At 46.2% G+C, this 21,686-nt stretch overlaps 1 protein-coding gene across 3 annotated transcripts in view; it reads right to left on the reverse strand.

Moving 5' to 3' along the window:
* Positions 1 to 8,307: 8,307 nt before the first annotated feature.
* THOC5 (THO complex 5) overlaps positions 8,308 to 21,686 on the reverse strand; it is a 48,255-nt gene continuing 34,876 nt past the window's right edge. For all 3 annotated transcript variants that reach the window (XM_030816061.1, XM_030816062.1, XM_030816060.1), the window contains 5 exons: positions 20,890 to 20,993; positions 20,656 to 20,743; positions 12,038 to 12,153; positions 11,137 to 11,327; positions 8,308 to 8,658 (listed from right to left, as the gene is read on the reverse strand). In XM_030816061.1, the coding sequence (XP_030671921.1) occupies positions 8,595 to 8,658; positions 11,137 to 11,327; positions 12,038 to 12,153; positions 20,656 to 20,743; positions 20,890 to 20,993 (563 nt within the window). In that variant the 3' untranslated portion in view covers positions 8,308 to 8,594. The remainder of the gene's footprint in view (positions 8,659 to 11,136; positions 11,328 to 12,037; positions 12,154 to 20,655; positions 20,744 to 20,889; positions 20,994 to 21,686) is intronic.

The following is a 21,686-nucleotide window of genomic DNA, read 5'->3' on the forward strand; positions in this document are numbered from 1 at the left end:
TGAAAAAAGAAGAGCAAAGTAAACCCAAAGAAGGATTAGAGTGGAAATTAATGAAATAGAGAATATAAAAATGACATAGAAAATCAATGAAATTAAAAGTTAGGTCTTGGCCAGGCACAGTGGCTCACACCTATAATCCCACACTTTGGGAGGCTGAGGAGGGTGGATCACCTGAGGTCAGGAGTTTGAGACCAGCCTGGCCAACATGGTGAAACTCCATCTCTACTAAAAATACAAAAATTAGCCACGCATGGTGGCAAGTGCCTGTAATCCCAGCTACTTGGGAGGCTGAGGCAGGAGAATTGTTTGAACCCGGGAGGCGGAGGTTGCAGTGAGCCAAGATTGCACTCAGCCAAGATTGCACTCCAGCCTGGACGACAACAGTGAAACTCTGTCTCAAAAAAAAAAAAAAAAAAGGTCTTAAAAAGACCAACAAAATTGAATTGACAAACCTTTAGCTAGACTGACTAAGATAAAAGAAGAAAGACTCAAATTACTAAAATCAAGAATAAAAGAGAAGGCATTAATGCCAACCTTACAGAAATAAAATGAATTATAAGGCAATACTGTGAACAACTGTATGTCTACTGATTCAATAATTTAGATTAAATGCATAAATTCCTAGAAATATAAAAACTACTGAAACTGACTCAAGAAAAATGAGAAAATCCGGCCAGGTGGGGTGGCTCACTCCTGTAATCCCAGAACTTTGGGAGGCCGAGGCAGGTGGATCACCTGAAGTCAAGAGTTCGAGACCAGCGTGGCTAACATAGTGAAAACCTGTCTCTACTAAAAAAATACAAAAATTACCCAGGCATGGTGGCACACATCTGTAATCCCAGCTACTCAGGAAGCTGAGGCAGGAGAATTGCTTGAACCTGGGAGGCGGAGGTTTCAGTGAGCCAAGAACACACCACTGCCTTCCAGCCTGTGTGACAGAGCAAGACTCCATCTCAAAAATAAAGAAATAAGTAAAAGAAAAATGAGAAAATCTGAATAAATCTATCATAAATAAAGAGATTAAGGTACTAATTTTAAAACTACCCACAAAGAAAAGTTCAGGTCCAGATGGCTTCACTGGTGAAATCTACCAAACGTTTAGAGGAAAATTTATACCAGTCCTCAAAGTCTTCCAAACAATAGGAGGAAACACTTCCTTAACTCATTCTATGAGGCTTGTGTGTTACCCGAATACCAGAGCCAGAAAAAGACACCACAAGAAAACTATAAACCAATATCTCTTATAAATACAGATGCAAAAATCGCCAACAAAGTACTAGGCAAATCTGATCCAACACCATATTTAAAAGATCAGACTGGGGGTAGTGGCTCACGCCTGTAATCCCAGCACTTTGGGAGGCCAAGGCAGGTGGATCACAAGGTCAGGAGATCAAGACCAGTCTGGCCAACATGGTGAAACCCTGTCTCTACTAAAAATACAAAAATTAGCCAGGCATGGTGGCACGTGCCTGTAATCCCAACTACTTGGGAGGCTGAGGCAGAAGAATCGCTTGAACCCAGGAGGCGGAGGTTGCAGTGAGCTGAGGTCACACCATTACACTCCAGCCTGGACAACAAGAGCGAAACTCTGTCTCAAAAAAAAAAAAAAAAAAAAAAAAAAATACAGTCTGGGCGCAGTGGCTCATGCCTGTAATCCCAGCACTTTGGGAGGCCAAGGCGGGCAGATCACGAGGTCAAGACCATCCTGGCCAACATGGGGAAACCCCATCTCTACTAAAAATACAAAAATTAGCTGGGCGTGGTGGCATGCGCCTGTAATCCCAGCTACTCGGGGGGCTGAGGCAGGAGAATCGCTTGAACCTGGGAGACGGAGGTTGCAGTGAGCCGAGATTGTGCTACTGCACAATCCAGCCTGGTGACAGTGGGAGACTCCGTCTCAAAAAAAAAATAATAAAAATAAATAAATAAATAAATGGCAAGCAAAAATTAGCCAGGCATGGTGCGGCAAGTACTTCTAGTCCCAGTTACTCGGGAGGCTGAAGCAGGAGAATCGCTTGAACCTGGGAGGCCGAGGTTGCAGTGAGCCAAGACTCCACCACTGCACTCCAGCTTGGGCGACAGTGAGACTCCATCTCAAAAAAAAAAAAAAGAAAGAAAAGAGAAGAAAATCGGCTGGGCGCAGTGGCTCACGCCTGTAATCCCAGCACTTTGGGAGGCCGAGGCAGGCGGATCACGAGGTCAGGAGATCGAGACCATCCTGGCTGACACGGTGAAACCCCATCTCTATTGAAAATACAAAAAATTAGCCAGGTGTGGTGGGGGGCACCTGTAGTCCCAGCTACTTGGGAGGCTGAGGCAAGAGAATGGAGTGAACCCGGGAGGCGGAGCGTGCGGTGAGCAGAGATAGCGCCACTGCAGTCCAGCCTGGGTGAAAGAGCGAGACTCCGTCTCAAAAAAAAAAAAAAGGAAAGAAAATCAATTAATGTAATACACTACCTTACCTTAAAGAATGAAGGGGAGCTGGGCATGATGGCTCACACCTGTATTTCCAGGTACATGGGAGGCTGAAGTGGGAGAATTGCTTGAGCCCTGGAGTTCAAGGCTGCAGTGAGCTCTGACTGCACCACTGCACTCCAGCCTGGGTCACAGAGCAAAACCCTGTATCTAAAACAAAAAACACAAAACCAATGGTGAAAGGCTGAAAGCTTTTCCCCTAAGATCAGGAGCAAGACAGAGATGCCCACTTTCACAGTTGTATTCAACACAGTACTGGCAGTCCTAGCCAGAGAAATTAGGCAAGAAAAAGAAAAGGCATCCAAATTGGAAAGGAAGAAATAGAACTATCTCTATTTGCAGATGACATTACCACATATATAGAAAATCCTAAATAATCCACAGTAAACCCATTTATTTATTTATTTATTTATTTAGAGACCAAGGTCTCGCTTTGTCCCCAAGACTGGAGTGCACCTGTGTGATCATAGCTCACTGTAGCCTCCAACTTCTGGGCTCATGTGATCCTCCTGCCTTTGCCTCCTGAGTAGCTGGGACTACAATTATGCGCCACCACACCTGGCTAATTTTTAAACCTTATTTTTGTATAGACAGGGCTTCACTATATTGCCCAGACTGGCAGAAAAGTTTTTTTTAATTACTAGAGTTAATAAATGAATTCAGTAAAGCAGCAGGGGACAAAGTCAATACACAAAGAACAATTGTATGTCTACTCACCAAAAATGAACAACCAGAAAAAGAAATTAAGAAAACAATTCTATTTATAATAGTATCAAAAATAATAAAATACCTAGGGATAAATTTAACCAAGGAGGCAAAAGACTTATACACTAAGTTTCATTTAAATAGGACAGTGAATGTAAAACTGTGATTAGCACAGGGCCTGACCCAAAATAGATGCTTAATGCCTATTCTCATCAGAGACACTGCTGAACGCCATAGAAAGGACAGAGTTGGCTACACCGACAGGGACGAAGTTCCTTTGGAAGTCTGGCAGCCCTGCTCCTTCCTAGGGATAGGGTTTTGCTTAGCTTTGCGGAGTGATCAGCAAGAACACCCTTAAGTTTATGAAAAGGGTCTGTGGAGTTATTTGCAGAGAAAATAGTAAGGGGTAAGCTGGCAAGAAAATAAGGGAGAGACTAGAAGATACCAATAAATCAGGAATGTGGATGGCAGCTTTACAAAGGCAAGGAACAGGCCTGACATGGTGGGTTCATGCCTGTAATCCTAGCACTTTGGGAGGCCGAGGTGGGAAGATTGCAGGAGTTCAAGACTAGCCTGGGCAACATAGCAAGACCTTGTCTCTGCAAAAGAAAAAAACAATGTTTTAAAAAAATTGTAAAGGAAAAAAAAAGGCAAGGAACACAGGCTGAGTCCCAGGTACAAGAGAGCGACAGATGGGCTGCAGTCTGCGATATGCTCCAGAGTATAATCTGCCAAAAGTCCGTGGACAATTCCAGCTGAGGAGGAAGCTTCTAGGTCCTCCCAAGCCAGTCCCTTTCCCCCTAATCTGCCCACCCTTGGCATGAATGGCTAAGTAGCTCACAGGGGAGCGATTGACCTGGGCTTCTCGCTTGTTTTAAAATCCTCCTTAAGGCCAAGGGATTCTTTTGTTCAGTCTGCTTCTCTGGAAAGGGAAAATCTCTTCTGGAGGGTGACAGGCTCTGATATCTCCTGTCTAAGAAGCAAAGCCTCTTCCCAGCCCTCACAAGCCCTCCTTGAAATCTTGTCCCGGCTTCTGGAGATCAGCTTTTGTGCTGAGTCAGTTTGGCTGCCTTCCAGCCAAGAACAGAGAAGTGCAGGCTGCAATGCAAGGGCCATTAAACTATTTTTAGGCTCTATTTCAATCTTATTCAGCACAGGCGGTAAGACACAAGGCCTGAAGGTGGACAGACCAGGGGGATGCTGCCTGGGACAAAGTCCCAGGCAAGTAGGTCAGGGAAAAGACAAGGAGATCTTGCTATGTGGAGAGAAAGAAGCACTTCGCCGGGCGCGGTGGCTCACACCTGTAATCCCAGCACTTTGGGAGGCTGAAGCGGGCAGATCACGAGGTCAGGAGATCGAGACCATCCTGGCTAACACAGTGAAACGCCGTCTCTACTAAAAATATAGAAAATTAGCCGGGCATGGTGGTGGGCGCCTGTAATCCCAGCTACTCAGAAGGCTGAGGCAGGAGAATTGCGTGAACCCAGGAGGCGGAGGTTGCAGTGAGCCGAGATCATGCCACTGCACTCCAGCCTGAGCAACAGAGCGAGACTCCGTCCCCCCCCAAAAAAAAAGCACTCAGACGCTCATGCTGCTACCCAAGTGCAGAAGACAGGAGAAGAAAGAGAGCTGCCCAGAGAATTTGGCCCTGTAGAGTCATCAAGAAAAATGAAGAAAGGAAGGGAAGGGGACGGGAGGGGAGGGGAGGGGGAGGGGGAGGGGGAGGAGAGGGAAGGGAAGGGAGTACAGTGCCTTCCATAGAGACCAGGGCAGCCTATACCCGGGGATTCTTGTTAAAAATACACTTCCTGGCTGGGCGTGGTGGCATGCAGCTGTAATCCCAGCACTTTGGGAGGCCAAGGTGGGTGGATCACCTGAGGTCAGGAGTTTGAGACCAGCCTGGCCAACACAGTGAAACCCTGTCTCTACCAAAAATACAAAATTAGCCGCACACTTGTAATCCCAGCTCTTGGGAGGCTGAGGCAGGAAAATCACTTGAACCCAGGAGGTGGAGGTTGCAGTGAGCTGAGATCGCGCCATTGCACTCTAGCCTGGGTGACAGAGCAAGGCTCAAAAAATAAAAATAAAAATAAACACACTTCCTTGGTGCATCTCAGGTCAATTGAGTCAGAGTATTTGGAATGAGACTTGGGTGTCTGTGTTTCTAATCAGGTGCCAGGATGGGTGACTCCCACACAGGCTGAAGTTCGAGGACCTCTGAGCTAGAGAGCACCTGCCTTTGGAATTCAAAGGACTGATGTGGACTGACGGTAGCGGTGGTGATTTAACAGCCACCGAAGGTACCACTCTCTTCTCCTTGCTAGGCTCAGGTTTCTTTTCTTTTTCCGAATGGGGACTCACTGTATTGCCTAGGCTGGTCTTGAACTCCTGGGCTCAAGCAATCCTCCTGCCTCAGCCTTCTGAATGGCTTGGATTATAGGCATGAGCCACCACACCCAGCAAGGATCAGGTTTTCATCCGTAAAATGAACGGCCCTGCTAGGGGTAGGAATTTATTACTTAGCTCTTCCTCTGAAAATCCTTATCCCTGGGATACTCAGTGATCGGCAGAGAGACCTGGAGGAATAGCTTTTATACTGGAGGTCTGCATTATCCAAGGGAAATCAGTAAAAGTCCACTTAGGGGGAACATGCTTATGATGGGGACCAAGCTTAACAGCATGTTGTGGGGGAATAAAGTTTCATCAGGACAGTCACAAAAAATAAAATGTGTTTCCTCTTGGAGTTAGCAAACTTTGTATCTGCAAGTATGTAATAATCCTCAAATATTTTTATACTTCTACATCTTTTTTTTTTTTTTTTTCCAAGACGGAGTCTTGCTTTGTTGTCCAGGCTGGAGTGCAGTGGCACAATCTCGGCTCAGTGCAACCTCCATCTCGGGGATTCAAGCAATTCTCCTGCCTCAGCCTCCCAAGTAGCTGGCATTACAGGCATGCACCACCATGCCTAGCTAATTTTTTTATTTTTAGTAGAGATGGGGTTTCACCATGTTGGCCAGGCTGGTCTTGAACTCCTATCTCAGGTGATCCACCCACCGGCCTCCCAAAGTGCTGATATTAAAGGCGTGAGCCACTGCACCCAGCCCATCTTATTTTTTAAAATGAATTAAAGAATGGAGTACTGATGGTGGGGTCAAGATACACTTTTTGACAAAACTGTCCAAGAATAGTCTATGCCATCCTTTACTTTGACTTGCAGGAGTATTACAAAGGAGGCAATTTTATGAACATTTTAAAGGTTGTTACCTATCTTCCCAAGACTTCTCTTAATCCTTTGAGAATCAAACCATTATATTTTGAGGCACTTTTGTCATTACCTTAAAGACTCTACTCAGGCTGGGTGTGGTGGCCCATAATCCTAGCACTTTGGGAGGCCAAGGTGGGAGGATCATTTGAGCCCAGGAGTTTGAGACCAGCCTGGGAAAAATAGTGGGATCCCGCCTCTACAAAAAATTTAAAAATTAGCCAGAAATGGTGGCACACGCCTGTGGTCCCAGCTACTTGGGAGGCTGAGACAGGAGGATCACTTGAACCCAGGAGAGGTTGAGGCTGCAGTAAGCTGTGTTCACGCCACTGCACTCCAGCCTGGACAACAGAGCAAGACCCTGTCTCAATTAAAAAAAAAAATTCTCCTCAAATGTTACCTGGTCTCACTCTACCATTGGCTCACTGTCCTGTGTCTCTGTATGTGATTGATTCTCCAACACCACTCTCGCCATCTCCATGAAATCCTGTAAGACTTAGAATTACTCTCTGTGAAGTACAGTTGATCTCTGAACAACAGTTTGGACTCTGTGGGTCTATTATATGCAGATTTTTAAAAAAATTTTTTAGAGATAGGGTCTTGCATTGTTTCCCAGGCTGGAGTACAGTACAGGCACAATGAATAGCTCACTGCAACCTCGAACTCCTGGACTTGAGTCATCTGCCCACCTCAGCCTTCTGAGTAACTGGGACTATTGGTGCATACCACCACACCTGGCTAATTTTTAAATTTTTTGTAGATACGGGGTCTCTCATTACGTTGCCCAGGCTGGACCTGAACTCCTGGCCTCAAGGGATCCTCCCGCCTTAGCCTCCCAAAGTACTAGGATTACAGTCATGAGCCCCTGCACAGATTTGTTCAATAAAAATAACAGTGGTGCCTCCCTCCCCTTCCACCTCCTCTACCTTTTCTGCCTCTGCCATCCTTGAGACACCAAGACCAACCCCTCCTCTTCCTTAGACTATTCAAACCTGAGACAGTATGTGAAGACCTTTATGGTAATCTACTTCTATTTAATAGTAGATATATATTTTCTTCCTTATGGCTTTCTTATTTACTTTTGAGATGGAGTCTCACTCTCGCCCAAGCTGGAGCGCAGGAGCGTGATCTTGGCTTACTGCAACCTCTGCCTCACGGGTTCAAATAATTCTGCCTCAGCCTCTTGAGTAGCTGGGACTTACAGGTATGCACCACCACGCTTGGCTAATTTCCATGTTTTTAGTAGAGACAGGGTTTCACCATGTTGGCCAGGCTGGTCTCCTGACCTCAAGTGATCCACCCGCCTTGGCCTCCCAAAGTGCTGGGATTACAGACATGAGCCACTGCACCCAGGCCCCCTTGTGACTTTCCTTATAACATTTTCTTTTCTCTAGTTTACTGTATTGTAAGAATACAGTGTATAAGATACAAAATATGTACTGAAAATATGTACTGACTATGTTAGCAGTAAGTAACTACTAATAGCATGCTACTGGTCAACAGTAGGCTATTAGTTAAGTTTTTAGGGAGTCGAAAGTTATACATGGATTTTTCAACTGTGCAGGGCAGGGGGTGTTGGTGCCCCTAACCCCTGAGTTGTTCAAGAATCAACTGAGTTTGTCTTCTGTTTACACTGCACTGTCAGACATTTAAAACATCCAACGATCAGAGACAATTTGTCCATCGGCAACCCTGACAGGACTAATGGGAAGAGCGGGTGGGGAGGGAAGAGCTTTTGCTTTTTGTGCTCTGCTGCCTTTGGCTTCTCCTACCACCTCTTAATAGCAGGAACCTGGGATAATAAATACCAAGATCATGAGGACCTCACCCCTGAAAGCAGAAATAGGGTGTGCACAGATAAGAGGTGAGCATCTCTCTGCAGAATTGGAATCTTTTTCCACTCTGCTTTTCTTGGCTGCTGAGAAAAAGTCTCTCTACAAATGCTTTTTCACACCGTGTCACAGCTCCCCCACCTGCCCTTCCAGACTGCAAAGCCACTGCCAGGAACCACAGACAAAGGCCACTCAGGTGATGCTTTTTAATCGGCTGGTGTCTTTGGAGAATATCAAGAGTCACATGTGGGCCAGAGCAGAAAGCAGAAGCCCAGTGCTCAGGGTGAGGCCTTGGGGGAAACAACAGGCTGGGTGGGAGGTCAGCGATGGCTGAAGAATCCCTGAGGATGGTTGTATTTAAACGGCTTCATCCTGCTGGGACCCCTAGAGAAATAGGAGAATGGAGTAGTTAATAACACACCTTCTAGGCTGATAAAATAAATTATGGTTCATTCACACAAGGGAAAAAGAAGAGGCAGAGTTACATGACACAGAATGTCGTTGAGAAAGGCATATGGCAGAACAACATACAAGGTGCGATACTATTTTTGTAAAAATGTCTTTTTGTGCTTGCAAATGAGTGAATGCAAACTTGGAAAGGCCCTCACTGACAGTGGCACTTCGGGGACATAGCTTTGGGCACCCTCACTTTTTAGGATTGTTCCTTTTTTTATTTTTTGAGACGGAGTCTCTGTGTCGCCCAGGCTGGAGTGCAGTGGCGCAATCTCAGCTCGCTGCAACCCCTGCTTCCCGGGTTCAAAGGATTTTCGTATCTCAGCCTCCTAAGTAGCTGGGATTACAGGCATGCACCACCACGCCCGGGTTCAGGTTGAGGTTTAGGTTTTGCTATGTTGGCCAGGCTGGTGGAACTCCTGGCCTCAGGTCTCTTGCTGCCCATGCCAGCACTCTGCATCCTGGCCGGAGAGCCTTGCCTCTCACATCTACAGGCCATAGAGTTAACTGGATGTGAGTCACTGAAGGAGCACCTTCCCAGAATGCTGACAGAGGAGCTCAGCCTGGAGACACAACAAAGCCCTTCAAGAATGGGGTCCTTTGGCCGGGAGGTGGAGGTTGCAGTGAGCCGAGATCGTGCTACTACACTCCAGCCTGGGCGACAGAGTGAGACTCCATCTCAAAAAAAAAAAAAAAAAAGAAAAAAGAAAAAGAAATGGGTTCTTTGGGAACCACTGGAGAAGAGAAAATCAATGCTGGCCATGTGAGAGTTCCCACCCCGGCAACGTGCTAGAGTGGGCTGGGCAGGTGGGAAGAGCTGAGGTCTCACACAAGCCCTCTAGGGAGAGCAAGTCCTAGAAGATGCCAGCATGTGGCCACCAGCTCCACTTCCCAGCAGCCACTCAGAGCTGGAACTGGTTATTATGAGACAACACAATGAACCAGGGCAGTGGAGGCGTCAGATGAGGTGAAAGGATGCTGGGACTGCTTCTAGGGGCTGGAACTGGCTGTCTGAGAACAAGGTGAGGGAGAGGTAAGGCACTGTTTAGACTGACAGGGAACAGGGAACAAGGTGAGGGAGAGGTAAGGCACTGTTTAGACTGACAGGGAACAGGGAACAAGGTGAGGGAGAGGTAAGGCACTGTTTAGACTGACAGGGAACAGGGAACAAGGTGAGGGAGAGGTAAGGCACTGTTTAGAGTGACAGGGAACAGAGAACAAGGTGAGGGAGAGGTAAGGCACTATTTAGACTGACAGGGAACAAGGGGGGATGTTCTGATTAGAAACAGATTATCACTCTTCTTCCTTCCCAAACACTGCTCCTCCCCAACCTCACTCAGAAGGGAAGGGACGCCTGAGCAGTGAAATCTGCAGTTTTGAAACTGACTCTTAAAAGAACATGAGTTAGGGGCTGAAAGGGAAATAAAGGACCCAAAATGAAAGAGAAAGGAAAAGTGGCTGGAAGTGCCATGAGCCCAGACACTCTTGAGTACCAAGCTGTTAGGAACTGCTGGCATTTTCCGAGTCCCAGTCCTGTGCCAAGACTTTATATGAATTACTTCTGCTTCATCACGAGCTAGAAGGTATTACTTTCACCACTTCTGTCTTTAGAAAATGGGGGTCAGGCACAACGGCTCACGCCTGTAATCCCAGCACTTTGGGAGGCTGAGGCAAGCTGATCATTTGAGCCTAGGAGTTTGAGACCAGCCTGGCTAATATGGTGAAACCCCATCTCTACAAAAAAATTTAAAAATTAGTTGCATGTGGTGGTGCATGCCTGTGGTCCCAGCTACTAGGGAGGCTGAGGCGGAAGGATTGTTTGAGCCCCAGAGGTCAAGACTGCAAGGCTACAGTGGGCTGTGATCATGCTGCTGCACTCCAGTCTGGGCAAGAGAGTAAGACCGTGTCTCAAAGAAAAGGAAAGAAAAAAAAAAAAGCTGGGGGAGGGCTCAGAGCTAAGCATAAGTGACTCTTCTAAGGTCAGCAGCAAAACAGAGATCTGCACTCCTATCTGTCTTACTTTGAAGCTGGTTCCTTCTGTGCCACCTGACTGCCTAAGCTGTGATTCTCACTGACAGGACAGTACCCTAGAAAGACCACAGCAGACTCCCTGGGGACAGGTGAGGATGCTCACAGTTTAAAAAGCTTATTTGGACAGTAAAAAGCAAATAAACTCTATTGTTTTCCACAGAAAGTATAGAAAATAAAGTTCAGCCAAATCCTCTTGGCTCAGACCTGGCACTAACACCTTCAGGAGGTGTTAGTGAAAAACAGGTGGACCAGAGTGATAGCCATGGGCTGCAGGGGAAGTTTCAGGAAGGAAGAAGCAAGCTCTCCCCAGAAAATCTGGCTCTGATCTCTGCCCCATATCACCGTGAGAAGTCACCAGAGCCCCAGCCCTCCCCTCACCTGAAGAGCCGCAGACACATCTTCTCCTGGGGAAATTCCTTGGGCCCCTCCACACTGTCGTCATGGCTCTCGGTCTCCAGGTAAACATCCAGCAGTACACACAGCCGCTGCAGCTGGTTGGTCAACAGCTGGTGGCTGGGCCAAGGGCCACACAGCTCCTTGTAGCACACATTGACTTCGCCCTCCATGGCCTGTGTGATGGGAAAGCCAGCATCTCAGCACTACCTTCCTGCGTGCGGGGGACCATACTGGCTGGGCTTCCGTCCCTGGATGGGCCCGAGCGCTGATGCCTCTGCAGGGGCTGGGCCAGGGGCTAGGCCATCAGATCAAGCTAGACTGGCTTGTCCTCAGGCCCCCTCATCAAGACAATGAGGTCTTCCTGATTCTGACCTATAGCTTTCCCTGCCTCATATGCCCACAGCCAGGAAAACAGAGGTGTGCAGGGAAGGAGTCTCAAAATAAGACCTAAGTCAGAAGATGTTGGTTAAAAATGTGTTCCATGGTGCATTTGATTTAGTAGCAGCCATAGGCTGCTACTTAACAGCTGCAATGCTGATTAACAGCTGCAGTGATGTCATTCCTCATGTCATTCCAGTGCTTCTATAATGCTTCAGAGCTTATTCACATTTTTTACAGGAGCCCAAGCCAATAACCTTTCAAGGTAGGTATTTCTCCTTACTCTCTAAGTGAGGAAACCTGTGGACCCCAAGGTAGGCAAGTAGGTCTGGGCTCTTTCCTCTATTACACCACACAAGCTCCAGCAAATTCTGCAAATCCTGGCACAGCCTTCTGTTCTGGGAATTAAGGCAGTGCCCAAGCCCTCAGCTGCAGTGGGTTCTGCCACAGCCACCTCCCCCGGGAGCTCTGCCTGCTCCTCCTGTCATCCCCAGCTGGGTCTTACCCGAATGTTGTCATCGTTGCTGTTGGTTTTCTCCCCTTTCCAGTTCAAACAGAGCTGGAAAATAGGTGGGATGGAGGAGTAGCCAGGGTTCAACACCACAGCGGCCTGCAGTTTGGCTGGGAAGAGAGGAGAGAGGGGAAATGCTCAGTTCTAAGACCCAGCTTGCCAGCCATGGCAGCCTCCCCATTGCACCCCTGAGGCTAGCTCAGATGTCTCCTATTAATCTGAATGCTGCAGAGTATATTCTGGTACCAACTGTTCCAGAATGTCCTAAGTGGAATTGCCAGCTTGCAGCTTGCAGAATGTGAGGTCCTATAATTGGTCTCTTCAAAGACTTTGACATATTTACTGTGCCACAAAGCTGCGGACTCCCCAGAGCCTGGTCCACCTTGGCTTTCTCCATGAGTTCTATTTGCTACTTTGATAGAAGTGTTATTGTCATTTCTTTATTTGCCAGCAAGCTAAGGTTTTCTCCATGTGAAAGCTTACTAATTTTTCAACAATATTGTGTATCAACTGTCCCATCAAATATATTTTCTTCATTTGATTTTTACATACTTTGTTACACAAAATTCTTTATACTAGCCAACATGTAGAGAGTCCTTACTGTATCCCAGGCACTGTGCTAAACCCTCCAGACACATTTTATTTCATCCTAACAATAATTCTATGAGTTAGGTACTATTATCGTCATCCTCATTTTACACATAAAGAAACAGGCTCTGACAGAAACTTCCCTACCATCAAATAGTTGGAAAGTAGCAGTGCTGAGTTTAACCAGAACTGGCTGATATCAAGCTGTGTTCATAATCATTAAACAAAATATTTGTGTTTTTGAACATACTCATTTGTTATCTGGTGAAAGCCTTTGCCTTTTTCAACAGGAAGACATTTCTCTTCTCAAGTGGGATAGGTATGCCATTCCTTTTTAGTTATTTTTTGGGGGGAGACTTTAACTCTCTGACCACTAGTTATTCAAATAACAGAGGAGAGGAGAGGAGAGGTTAACACAATTCTTCCCTAACAGTCAGAACATTAATTAAAAAGTTGGGGCTGGTGCGGTGGCTCACGCCTGTAATCCCAGAACTTTGGGAGACCAAGGTGGGAGGATCACGAGATCAGGAGATCGAGACCATCCTCGCTAACACGGTGAAACCCCATCTCTACTAAAAATACAAAAAATTAGCTGGGTGTGGTGGCGGGCGACTGTAGTCCCAGCTACTTAGGAGGCTGCAGCAGGAGAATCGCTTGAATCCAGGAGGTGGAGCTTGCAGTGAGCAGAGATTGTGCCACTGCACTCCTGCCTGGGTGACAGAGCAAGACTCCGTCTCAAAAAAAAAAAAAAGTTGCTTTACCTCCCCCTGTCCCCAGAAAAGTGCGTTCTGGACTGGGCATGATGGGTAACGCCTAGAATCCCAGCACTTTGGGAGGCAGAAGTGGGTGGATCACTTGAGGTCAGGACCAGCCCAGCCAACATAGTAAAATTCCATCTCTAGTAAAAATACAAAAATTAGCCAGGCCTAGTGGGACATGCTTGTAATCTCAGCTGCTTAGGAGGCCAAGACAGGAGGGTCACTTGAACCTGGTAAGGTGGAGGTTGCAGTGAGCTGAGATCATGCCACTGTAGTCCAGCCTACACAACAAAGCAAGACTCTTGTCTCAAAATAAGTAAATAAAAAGTGCTTTCTGGCCAGGCGTCATGGCTCACGTCTGTAATCCCAGCACAATGGCAGGCTGAGGCAGAAGGATTGTTTGAAGCCAGAAGTTTAAGACCAGCCTGGTCAACATAGCAAGACCTCATCTCTATAAAGAATAAAATAAATAAAAAATAAAAATAAAATAAAAAGTATTTTCTTTCTCTGCTGCTGTATTGCTTCTGTCCTAACAATCAGCAGAAATTTCTGGATTTATCTCTGTTTATCAATTTTTTTTTTTTTTGAGACAGAGTCTCACTCTTGTTACCAAGGCTGGAGTGCAATGGCCCGATCTCAGCTCACTGCAACCTCCGCCTCCCAAGTTCAAGCGATTCTCCTGCCTCAGCCTCCCAAGTAGCTGGAATTACAGGCATGTGCCACCGCGCCCAGCTAATTTTTGTATTTTTAGTAGAGACGGGGTTTCACCATCTTGGCCAGGTTGGTCTTGAATTCCTGACCTTGTGATCCACCCACCTCCACCTAAAAATGCTGGGATTACAGGCGTGAGCCACCACGCCCAGGCTGTTCACCAATTTTTAAATTCACACTACAGAAAGTTTCCAAACGGATCTGTTGTAAAATGACTGAAGAATTTCTTTTTTTTTTTTTTTTTTTTGAGACGGAGTCTCGCACTGTCGCCCAGACTGGAGTGCAGTGGTGCCATCTCAGCTCACTGCAAGCTCCGCCTCCCGGGTTCACGCCATTCTTCTGCCTCAGCCTCCCGAGTAGCTGGGACTACAGGCGCCTGCCACCAGGCTTGGCTAATTTTTTGTATTTTTAGTAGAGACGGGGTTTCACCACGTTAGCCAGGATAGTCTCCATCTCCTGACCTTGTAATCCGCCTGCCTCGGCTTCCCAAAGTGCTGGGATTACAGGCCTGAGCCACTGTGCCCAGCCATGACTGAAGAATTGTATTTGCAATTGTTGCCCACTTATTCATCTAAATTTTGCTTTTCGATTTCACAATGCACTCAAATGAAAAAAAATATATATATATTTTTTGAGACGGAGTCTTGCTCTGTCGCCCAGGCTGGAGTGCAGTGGCTCGATCTTGGCTCACTGCAAGCCCCGCCTTCTGGGTTCATGCCATTCTCCTGCCTCAGCCTCCCGAGTAGCTGGAACTACAGGCGCCTGCCACCATGCCCGGCTAATTTTTTGTATTTTTTAGCAGAGACGGGGTTTCACCATATTAGCCAGGATGGTCTCGATCTCCTGACGTGATCTGCCCGCCTCGGCCTCCCAAAGTGCTGAGATTACAGGCATGTGCCACCACACCCGGCCTCAAATGAAAATTTTAATGATCACATTCATCCTATGTATGAATCTAGAATACTTATGGTCTTTCCAAGCTTTCATCAGCTCAGCCAGAAAGTAGAAGTGATCTCTTCTAATGAGGTCCCCTCTTTTGGGCTTGTAAATTTCTTGGACTGAACATTTTGTGACCTTTCAAAACAGTACCAGCACACCTCATTTTATTGTGCTTCACTTTATCGTGCTTTTTACAGACTGAAGGTTAAGTGGCAACTCTGCCTTGAACGAGTCTAATGGCACCATTTTCTCAACAGTATGTGCTCCCTTCATGTCTCTGTCACATTTTGGTAATTCTTGCAATATTTCAAATTTTTTCATTATCATTGTAGCTGTTTGGGTGATTCCATGATCAGTGATCTTTGATGTTACCATTGTAATTGTTTAGGGGCGCCGTGAACTGCAATATAGAAGATGGCAAACTTCGGCCAGGAGCAGTGGCTCATGCCTGTAATCCCAGCACTTTGGGAGGCCAAGGCGGGTAGATCACTTGAGGTCAGGAGTTCAACACCAGCCTGTCCAACATGGTGAAACCCTGTCTCTACTAAAAATACAAAAAATTAGCTGGACGTGGTGGGTATGCACCTGTAGTTCCAGCTACTAGGGAGGCTGAGGCAGGAGAATTGCTTGAACCCAGGAGACAGAAGTTGCAGTGAGCCAAGATTGTGGCGCTGCACTCCAGCCTGGGTGACAGAGACTCCGTCTTAAAAAAATTTTTAAAAAGATGGCAAACTTCACTGATAAATGCTATATGTGTTCTTACTGACCAAGAAGAAGATCTGTCTCTTTCTCCTTGGGCTTCCCTATTCCCTGAGACACAATATTGAAATTAGGACAATTAATAACCCTACAACAGCCTGGAAGTGTTCAAATGAAAGGAAGAGTTGTACATCTTTCACTTTAAATCAGAAGCTAGAAATGATTACACTCAGGGAGGAAGACATGTTGAAAACCAAGATAGGCCAAATGCTAAGTCCCTTGAAGCCAAAGGGCCAAGTAGAAGGAAATTAAAAGTGCTTGAAGGAAATTAAAAGTGGCACTCTAGTAAATATATGAACGATAAGAAAGCAAAACAGCCACTGATATGGAGAAAGTTTTAGTGGTCTGAATAGAAGATCAAACCAGCCACAACATTCTCTTAAGCCCAAAGCCTAAACCAGAGCAAGGCCCTAACTCTCTTCAATTCTATGAAGGCTGAGAGATGTGAGGGAAGCTGTAGAACAAAAGTCTGAAGCTAGCAGAGGTTGGTTCACAAGGTGCAAGGAAAGAAGTAATCTCCATGACATAAAATTGCAAGGCAAAGCAGCAACTGCTGATATAGAAGCTACAGCAAGTTAATAAGACAATTTAGCTAAGATCACTGATGAAGACAGCTACACTAAATTATATATATATATGTATATGTGTGTATATATATGTGTGTGTATATATGTGTGTGTGTGTATACATATATTTTTTTTTTTTTTTTTTTTTTTTGAGACATAGTTTCACTCTGTCGCCCAGGCTGGAGTGCAGTGGCACGATATTGGCTCCCTGCAACCTCCACCTCCTGGGTTCAAGTGATTCTCGTGCCCCAGCCTCCCCAGTAGCTGGGATTCCAGGCACCCACCACCATGCCCGGCTAATTTTTGTATTATTAGTAGAGACGCAGTTTTGCCATGTTGGCCAGGTTGGCTCGAACTCCTGACCTCAAGTGATCCGCCTGCCCTCAGCCTCCCAAAGTGCTGGGATTACAGGTATGAGTCACCATGCCCGGCCTAAGCAATAGATTTTCTTTTTTTTTTTTTAGATAGAGTCTCACTCTGTCACCCAGGCTGGAGTGCAGTGGCGTAACCTCAGCTCACTGCAACCTCCGCCCCCTGGGCTCAAGCGGTTCTCCTGCCTCAGCCTCCCAAGCAGCTAGAACTACAGGCATGTGCCACCACGCCCAGCTAATTTTTGTATTTTTAGTAGAGATTGGGTTTCACTATGTTGGCCAGGCTAGTCTCAAACTCCTGACCTCAAGTGATCCACTCACCTCAGCCTTTCAAAGTGCTGGAATTACAGGCGTGAGCCACTTTTCTGGCCAACAGTAGATTTTCCATGTAGATGAAATGGCCTTCTATTGGAATAAGACACCATCTAGGACTTCAGAGCTAGAGAGAAGTCAATGCCTGGCTTCAAAGCTTCAAAGGGTAAGCTGAGTTTCTTGTTAGACTGATACAGCTGGTGGCTTTAAGTTGAAACCAATGCTCATTTACCATTCCAAAAATCCTAGGGCCGTTAAGAATTATGCTAAGTCTACTCTGCCTGTGCTCTATAAACGGAACAAAGCCTGGATGACAGCACATCTGTTTACAGCATGGTTTGCTGAATTATTTTAAGCCCACTGCTGAGACCTGCTCATTGACAATGTACCTAGTCACTCAAAAGCACTGATCGAGGTGTACAAGGAGATTAATATTTTCATGCCCGCTAATAAAACATCCATTCTGCAGCTCATGGATCAAGGAGTCATTCTGACTTTCAAGTCGTATTATTTAAGATACACATTTTGTAAGGTTATAACTGCCATAAACAGTGATTCCTCTGATGGATCTAGGCAAAGTAAATCGAAAACCTGGAAAGGATTCACCATTCTAGACACCATTAAAAACATCTGTGATTCAGGGGAGGAGGTCAAAATATCAACACTAACAGAGGTTTGGAAGAAACTGATTCCAACCATCATGACTTTGAAGACTTCAAGACTTCTGTGGAGGAAGTAACTGCAGATGTGGGAATAGCAACATAACTATTATAAAGTAGAAGTGGAGCCTAAAGACGTGACTGAATTGCTGCAATCTCATGATACAATTTCAACAAATGAGGAGTTGCTCCTGATGAATGAACAAAGAAAACGATTCCTGAGATAGAATCTACTCCTGGGAAGATGCTATGAACATTGCCGAAATTATAACAAAGGATTTAGAATATTACGTAAACTTAGTTGACAGAGCAGAGGGAGGGTTGGAGAGGACTGACTTCAATTTTGAAAGAAGTTCCACCATGGGTAAACTGCTATCAAGCAGCATCACATGCTATAGAGAAATCTTTCATGAAGGGAAGAGTCAATCGATGCAACAAACTTTGTTGTTGTCTTATTTTAAGAAATTGTCACAGACACACCAACCTTCAGCAACCATGACTTGGATCAGTCAGCAGCCATCCACACTAAGGCAAGACCTTCACCAGCAAAAAGATTACGATTCATTGAAGACTCAGATGATCATTAGTATTTTTCAGTAATAGAGGTGGTTTTTGTTTTGTTTTTTGAGACAGGGTCTCTCTCTTTCACCCAGGCTGGAGTGCAGTGGCACAATCTCGGCTCACTACAACCTCTGCCTCCCAGATTCAAGATTCTTGTGCCTCAGGGACAATTGTTCTGACTAGCTGGGGCTGCAGGTGTGTGCCACCATACCTTGTTAATTTTTGTATTTTAGTAGAGATGGGGTTTCATCATGTTGCCCAGGCTGGTCTCAATCTCTTGGACTCAAGCGATCTGCCTGCCTCGGCCTCCCAAAGCGCTGGGATTACAGGGATGAGCCACTGCACTTGGCCTAATAAAGTATTTTTATTTATTTTTTGAGACAGTGTCTCGCTCTATCACCCAGGTTGGAGTGCAGTGGTGCGATCTTGGCTGACTTCAACCTCCACCTCCCGGGTTCGAGCAATTCTCCTGCCTCAGACTCCCAAGTAGCTGAGATTACAGGCACCCACCACCAACCCCAGCTAACTTTTGTATTTTTAGTAGAGACAGGGTTTCACTATGTTGGCCAGGCTGGTCTCGAACTCCTGACCTCAGGTGATCCGCCCACCTCAGCCTTCCAGAATGCTGGGATTATAGGCATAAGCCACTGCGTCCAGCTGTATATTGTTTTTTAAAAACATGATGCTATTGTACACTTAGACTATAGTGCAAACATAACTTTTATACGTACTGGGAAACCAAAAAATTTGTGTCACCTACTGTATTGCAAAGTCTGCTTCACTGTGGTAGTCTGCAACTGAACCTGCAATATCTCTGAGGTATGCCTGTACTTTATGTTGTTCAGGGATGAGGTAAAAGGAAGACCGGGTGTGGTGGTTCATGCCTGCAATCCCAGCACTTTGGGAGGCCGAATTGGGAGAATCACTTAAACCTAGGAGTTCGAGACTGGCCTGGGCAACAAAGCAAGACCTTATCTCTACAAAAAAAAAAAAAAAAAAAAAAAAAAAAAATTGGCCAAGCATGGTGGTGCACATTTGTAGCCCCAGCTACTCGAGAGGCTGAGGTAGGGGAATGACTTGAGCCCAGGCAGTTGAGGCTGCAGTGAGCCATGACTGAGCCACTGTATTCCAGTCTAGGCAACAGAGCAAGACCTTGTCTCAAAAAATAAATTAAGTTAAATTAAATTTTAAAAGGGGAGAGGCCAGACATGCTGGCTCATGCCTACAATCCCAGCACTTTGGGAGAAAGGCCAGCAGTTTGAGACCAGGCTTGGCAACATAGTAAGAACCTGCCTCTACAAAAAAACAAAAACAAAAACAAAAAATCTTAGCTGAGCATGGTAGCATACCTGTAGTCGCAGCTACTCAGGGAGCTAAGGTGGAAGAAGGATTGCTTGAGTCCAGGAGTTTAAGATTGCAGTGAGCTATGATCGTGCCACTGCACTCCAGCCTGGGCGACAAAGCAAGACCTTATCTCTACTAAAAAAAAAAAAAAAAAAAAAAAAAAAAAAAATTGTGTGGCAGGGAAAGGATGGAAAGATGGAAAGCAAATGCATAAAATCCAAATAGTGGTCACTTATTAGGAGAAAGGGAATAAAGTGGGATAGGGAGGCCTCAACTGTATCTAAAATATTCAGTTTCTTCAGAATTTTATTTTAAAAGACATGAAAAATAGAGAAGAAAGTGGGGTAGTGAGGACAGAAACTCTGATACCAAAGAGTTCAGCCTTTCCTTACAGTTCTGGAACTGTCTTAGAACTTCAGACAACTTCCTCAGCTCAGCACCAAGTCTTGGGGGTGTCAGATCCCACAGGCAGTGCCAGGCTTGCTGTGGCTTGGGTGGGACAACAGCACAACAGCCCAAACGCAACATCCCAGGACTTCAGCAGGGAGCCCTGGCAGAGTCAGATGCCAGAAGAGGTGTGAAGAATCTGAGCTTTTGATGCCTCTAAAGTGAGGGCAGGGACTGCAGAAGAGGGAGGGAGGCCCTGTGACCCTGCCCTTTACAACCTGAGGGTGACACCTCAGCCCTGTTATGAAGAGGGAGAAGGAGGAGATGTCCGGTACTAGAAAGCGGTGAAGGAAGGAGCAAAGAGCTCGGGCTCAGCGCTCAGACTGGGCTTGCAACTAAGCCCGAACTTCCTCCCATGTAAAATGGAAATGACAGCACCACCCCTAGGACTGCAGTGAGGTTTCAGTGAGACACAGCGTGTGTGTGACCGTGTTGCAGAATGAGTCCTTGCTGAACAGGCTCTCACGATCATTATTATCTGTTAAGTCCTTGCAGCAGGACTCCAGGATCTTCTGCTTTCTTTGGGCAACCCCCGAGAGTGTTTGATTCTTGGCAGCGCCCTTTGTCTAGAACCCCTGTAATCAGCAGAGCAATTACCTGTGCCCCTTTCGATGAGTGCCATGTAGTAGAGATTGGTGTCCCCAGCCAGTCCCGCATCCACAATGTCTTTGGTGAAATGCAGCTCCTAGAAGAGGTACCACAGACAAGAAGTGAACTGCTGGCTCCTCTGGTTAAATCCCCTGCCCTTCCAGTGAGGTGGCAGGAGCTGAAAGGTGACATGGTCCTGCAATCCTTAGGACAGTAAGGGTAACTTGTCACTCCTTCACCTACCATGTAATCCTCATGGGCAACTGTCACCCATTTCACCAGGCGAGAGACAACCTTGGCAGGGAAGAGGTACTGGCAATCACTGGTAACTGGCACAATGCCATGTTCTAAAAGAGAACAAGACAGGTGACATCACAGGTAGAAATCAGGTGCCACAGATGAGTAACTAGCATCCTCCTGGGGCTCTCTGAAGGGCTCAGATGGCCCAGCCAGCTATCCTGGTATACCTGGTACTCAGGAAGTACCCAGGTCAACAAGTGCCAGGAATGCAAGCATGTCAACCTGACCTTCACCCAGTGCTATGTGCTTGTGGCCAGATCCAGTGCCAGCACTTATGGTGCTTTCTCTTTAATGCAAATGATAGCCTGCCAAAGAAAAACCCCTATAGTCAGAACTAGGGAGGGTGCCCCTGCAGCAGTGACTGTTAATTAGAACAAATAGCCTAGAGGCCTGTGTTTTCATAGCTGACCTTGATGGAGGAAACAACTGAAGTGTTGTGTGTCAGGGAGAAGAGCCAGAGAACCGCTCCAGGGTAAATTCCTGCTGGCATTTCAATAAGCAAATATGCCAACACAGTAAGTACTGTCCAGAATGACAGGCTCCCTACCTTGGGACAAAACAAACTCAGCAATGCTGATGGGGAGCATGGCCTAATGGACAAACATCGGTGCTCTGGAGAGATCGGCAGCTGTGTGGAGTCTAAGAACTGGTGGGGAGTGGTCTCCAGATGTGTCCTGGAAACCCAATGCCTTTCCTGACAGAGACTCTTTTTTTAATTTATTTTTTACTTCTTGAGATGG

Source organism: Nomascus leucogenys, chromosome 7b, assembly GCF_006542625.1.
Source record: "Nomascus leucogenys isolate Asia chromosome 7b, Asia_NLE_v1, whole genome shotgun sequence".
NCBI lineage: Eukaryota > Metazoa > Chordata > Mammalia > Primates > Hylobatidae > Nomascus > Nomascus leucogenys.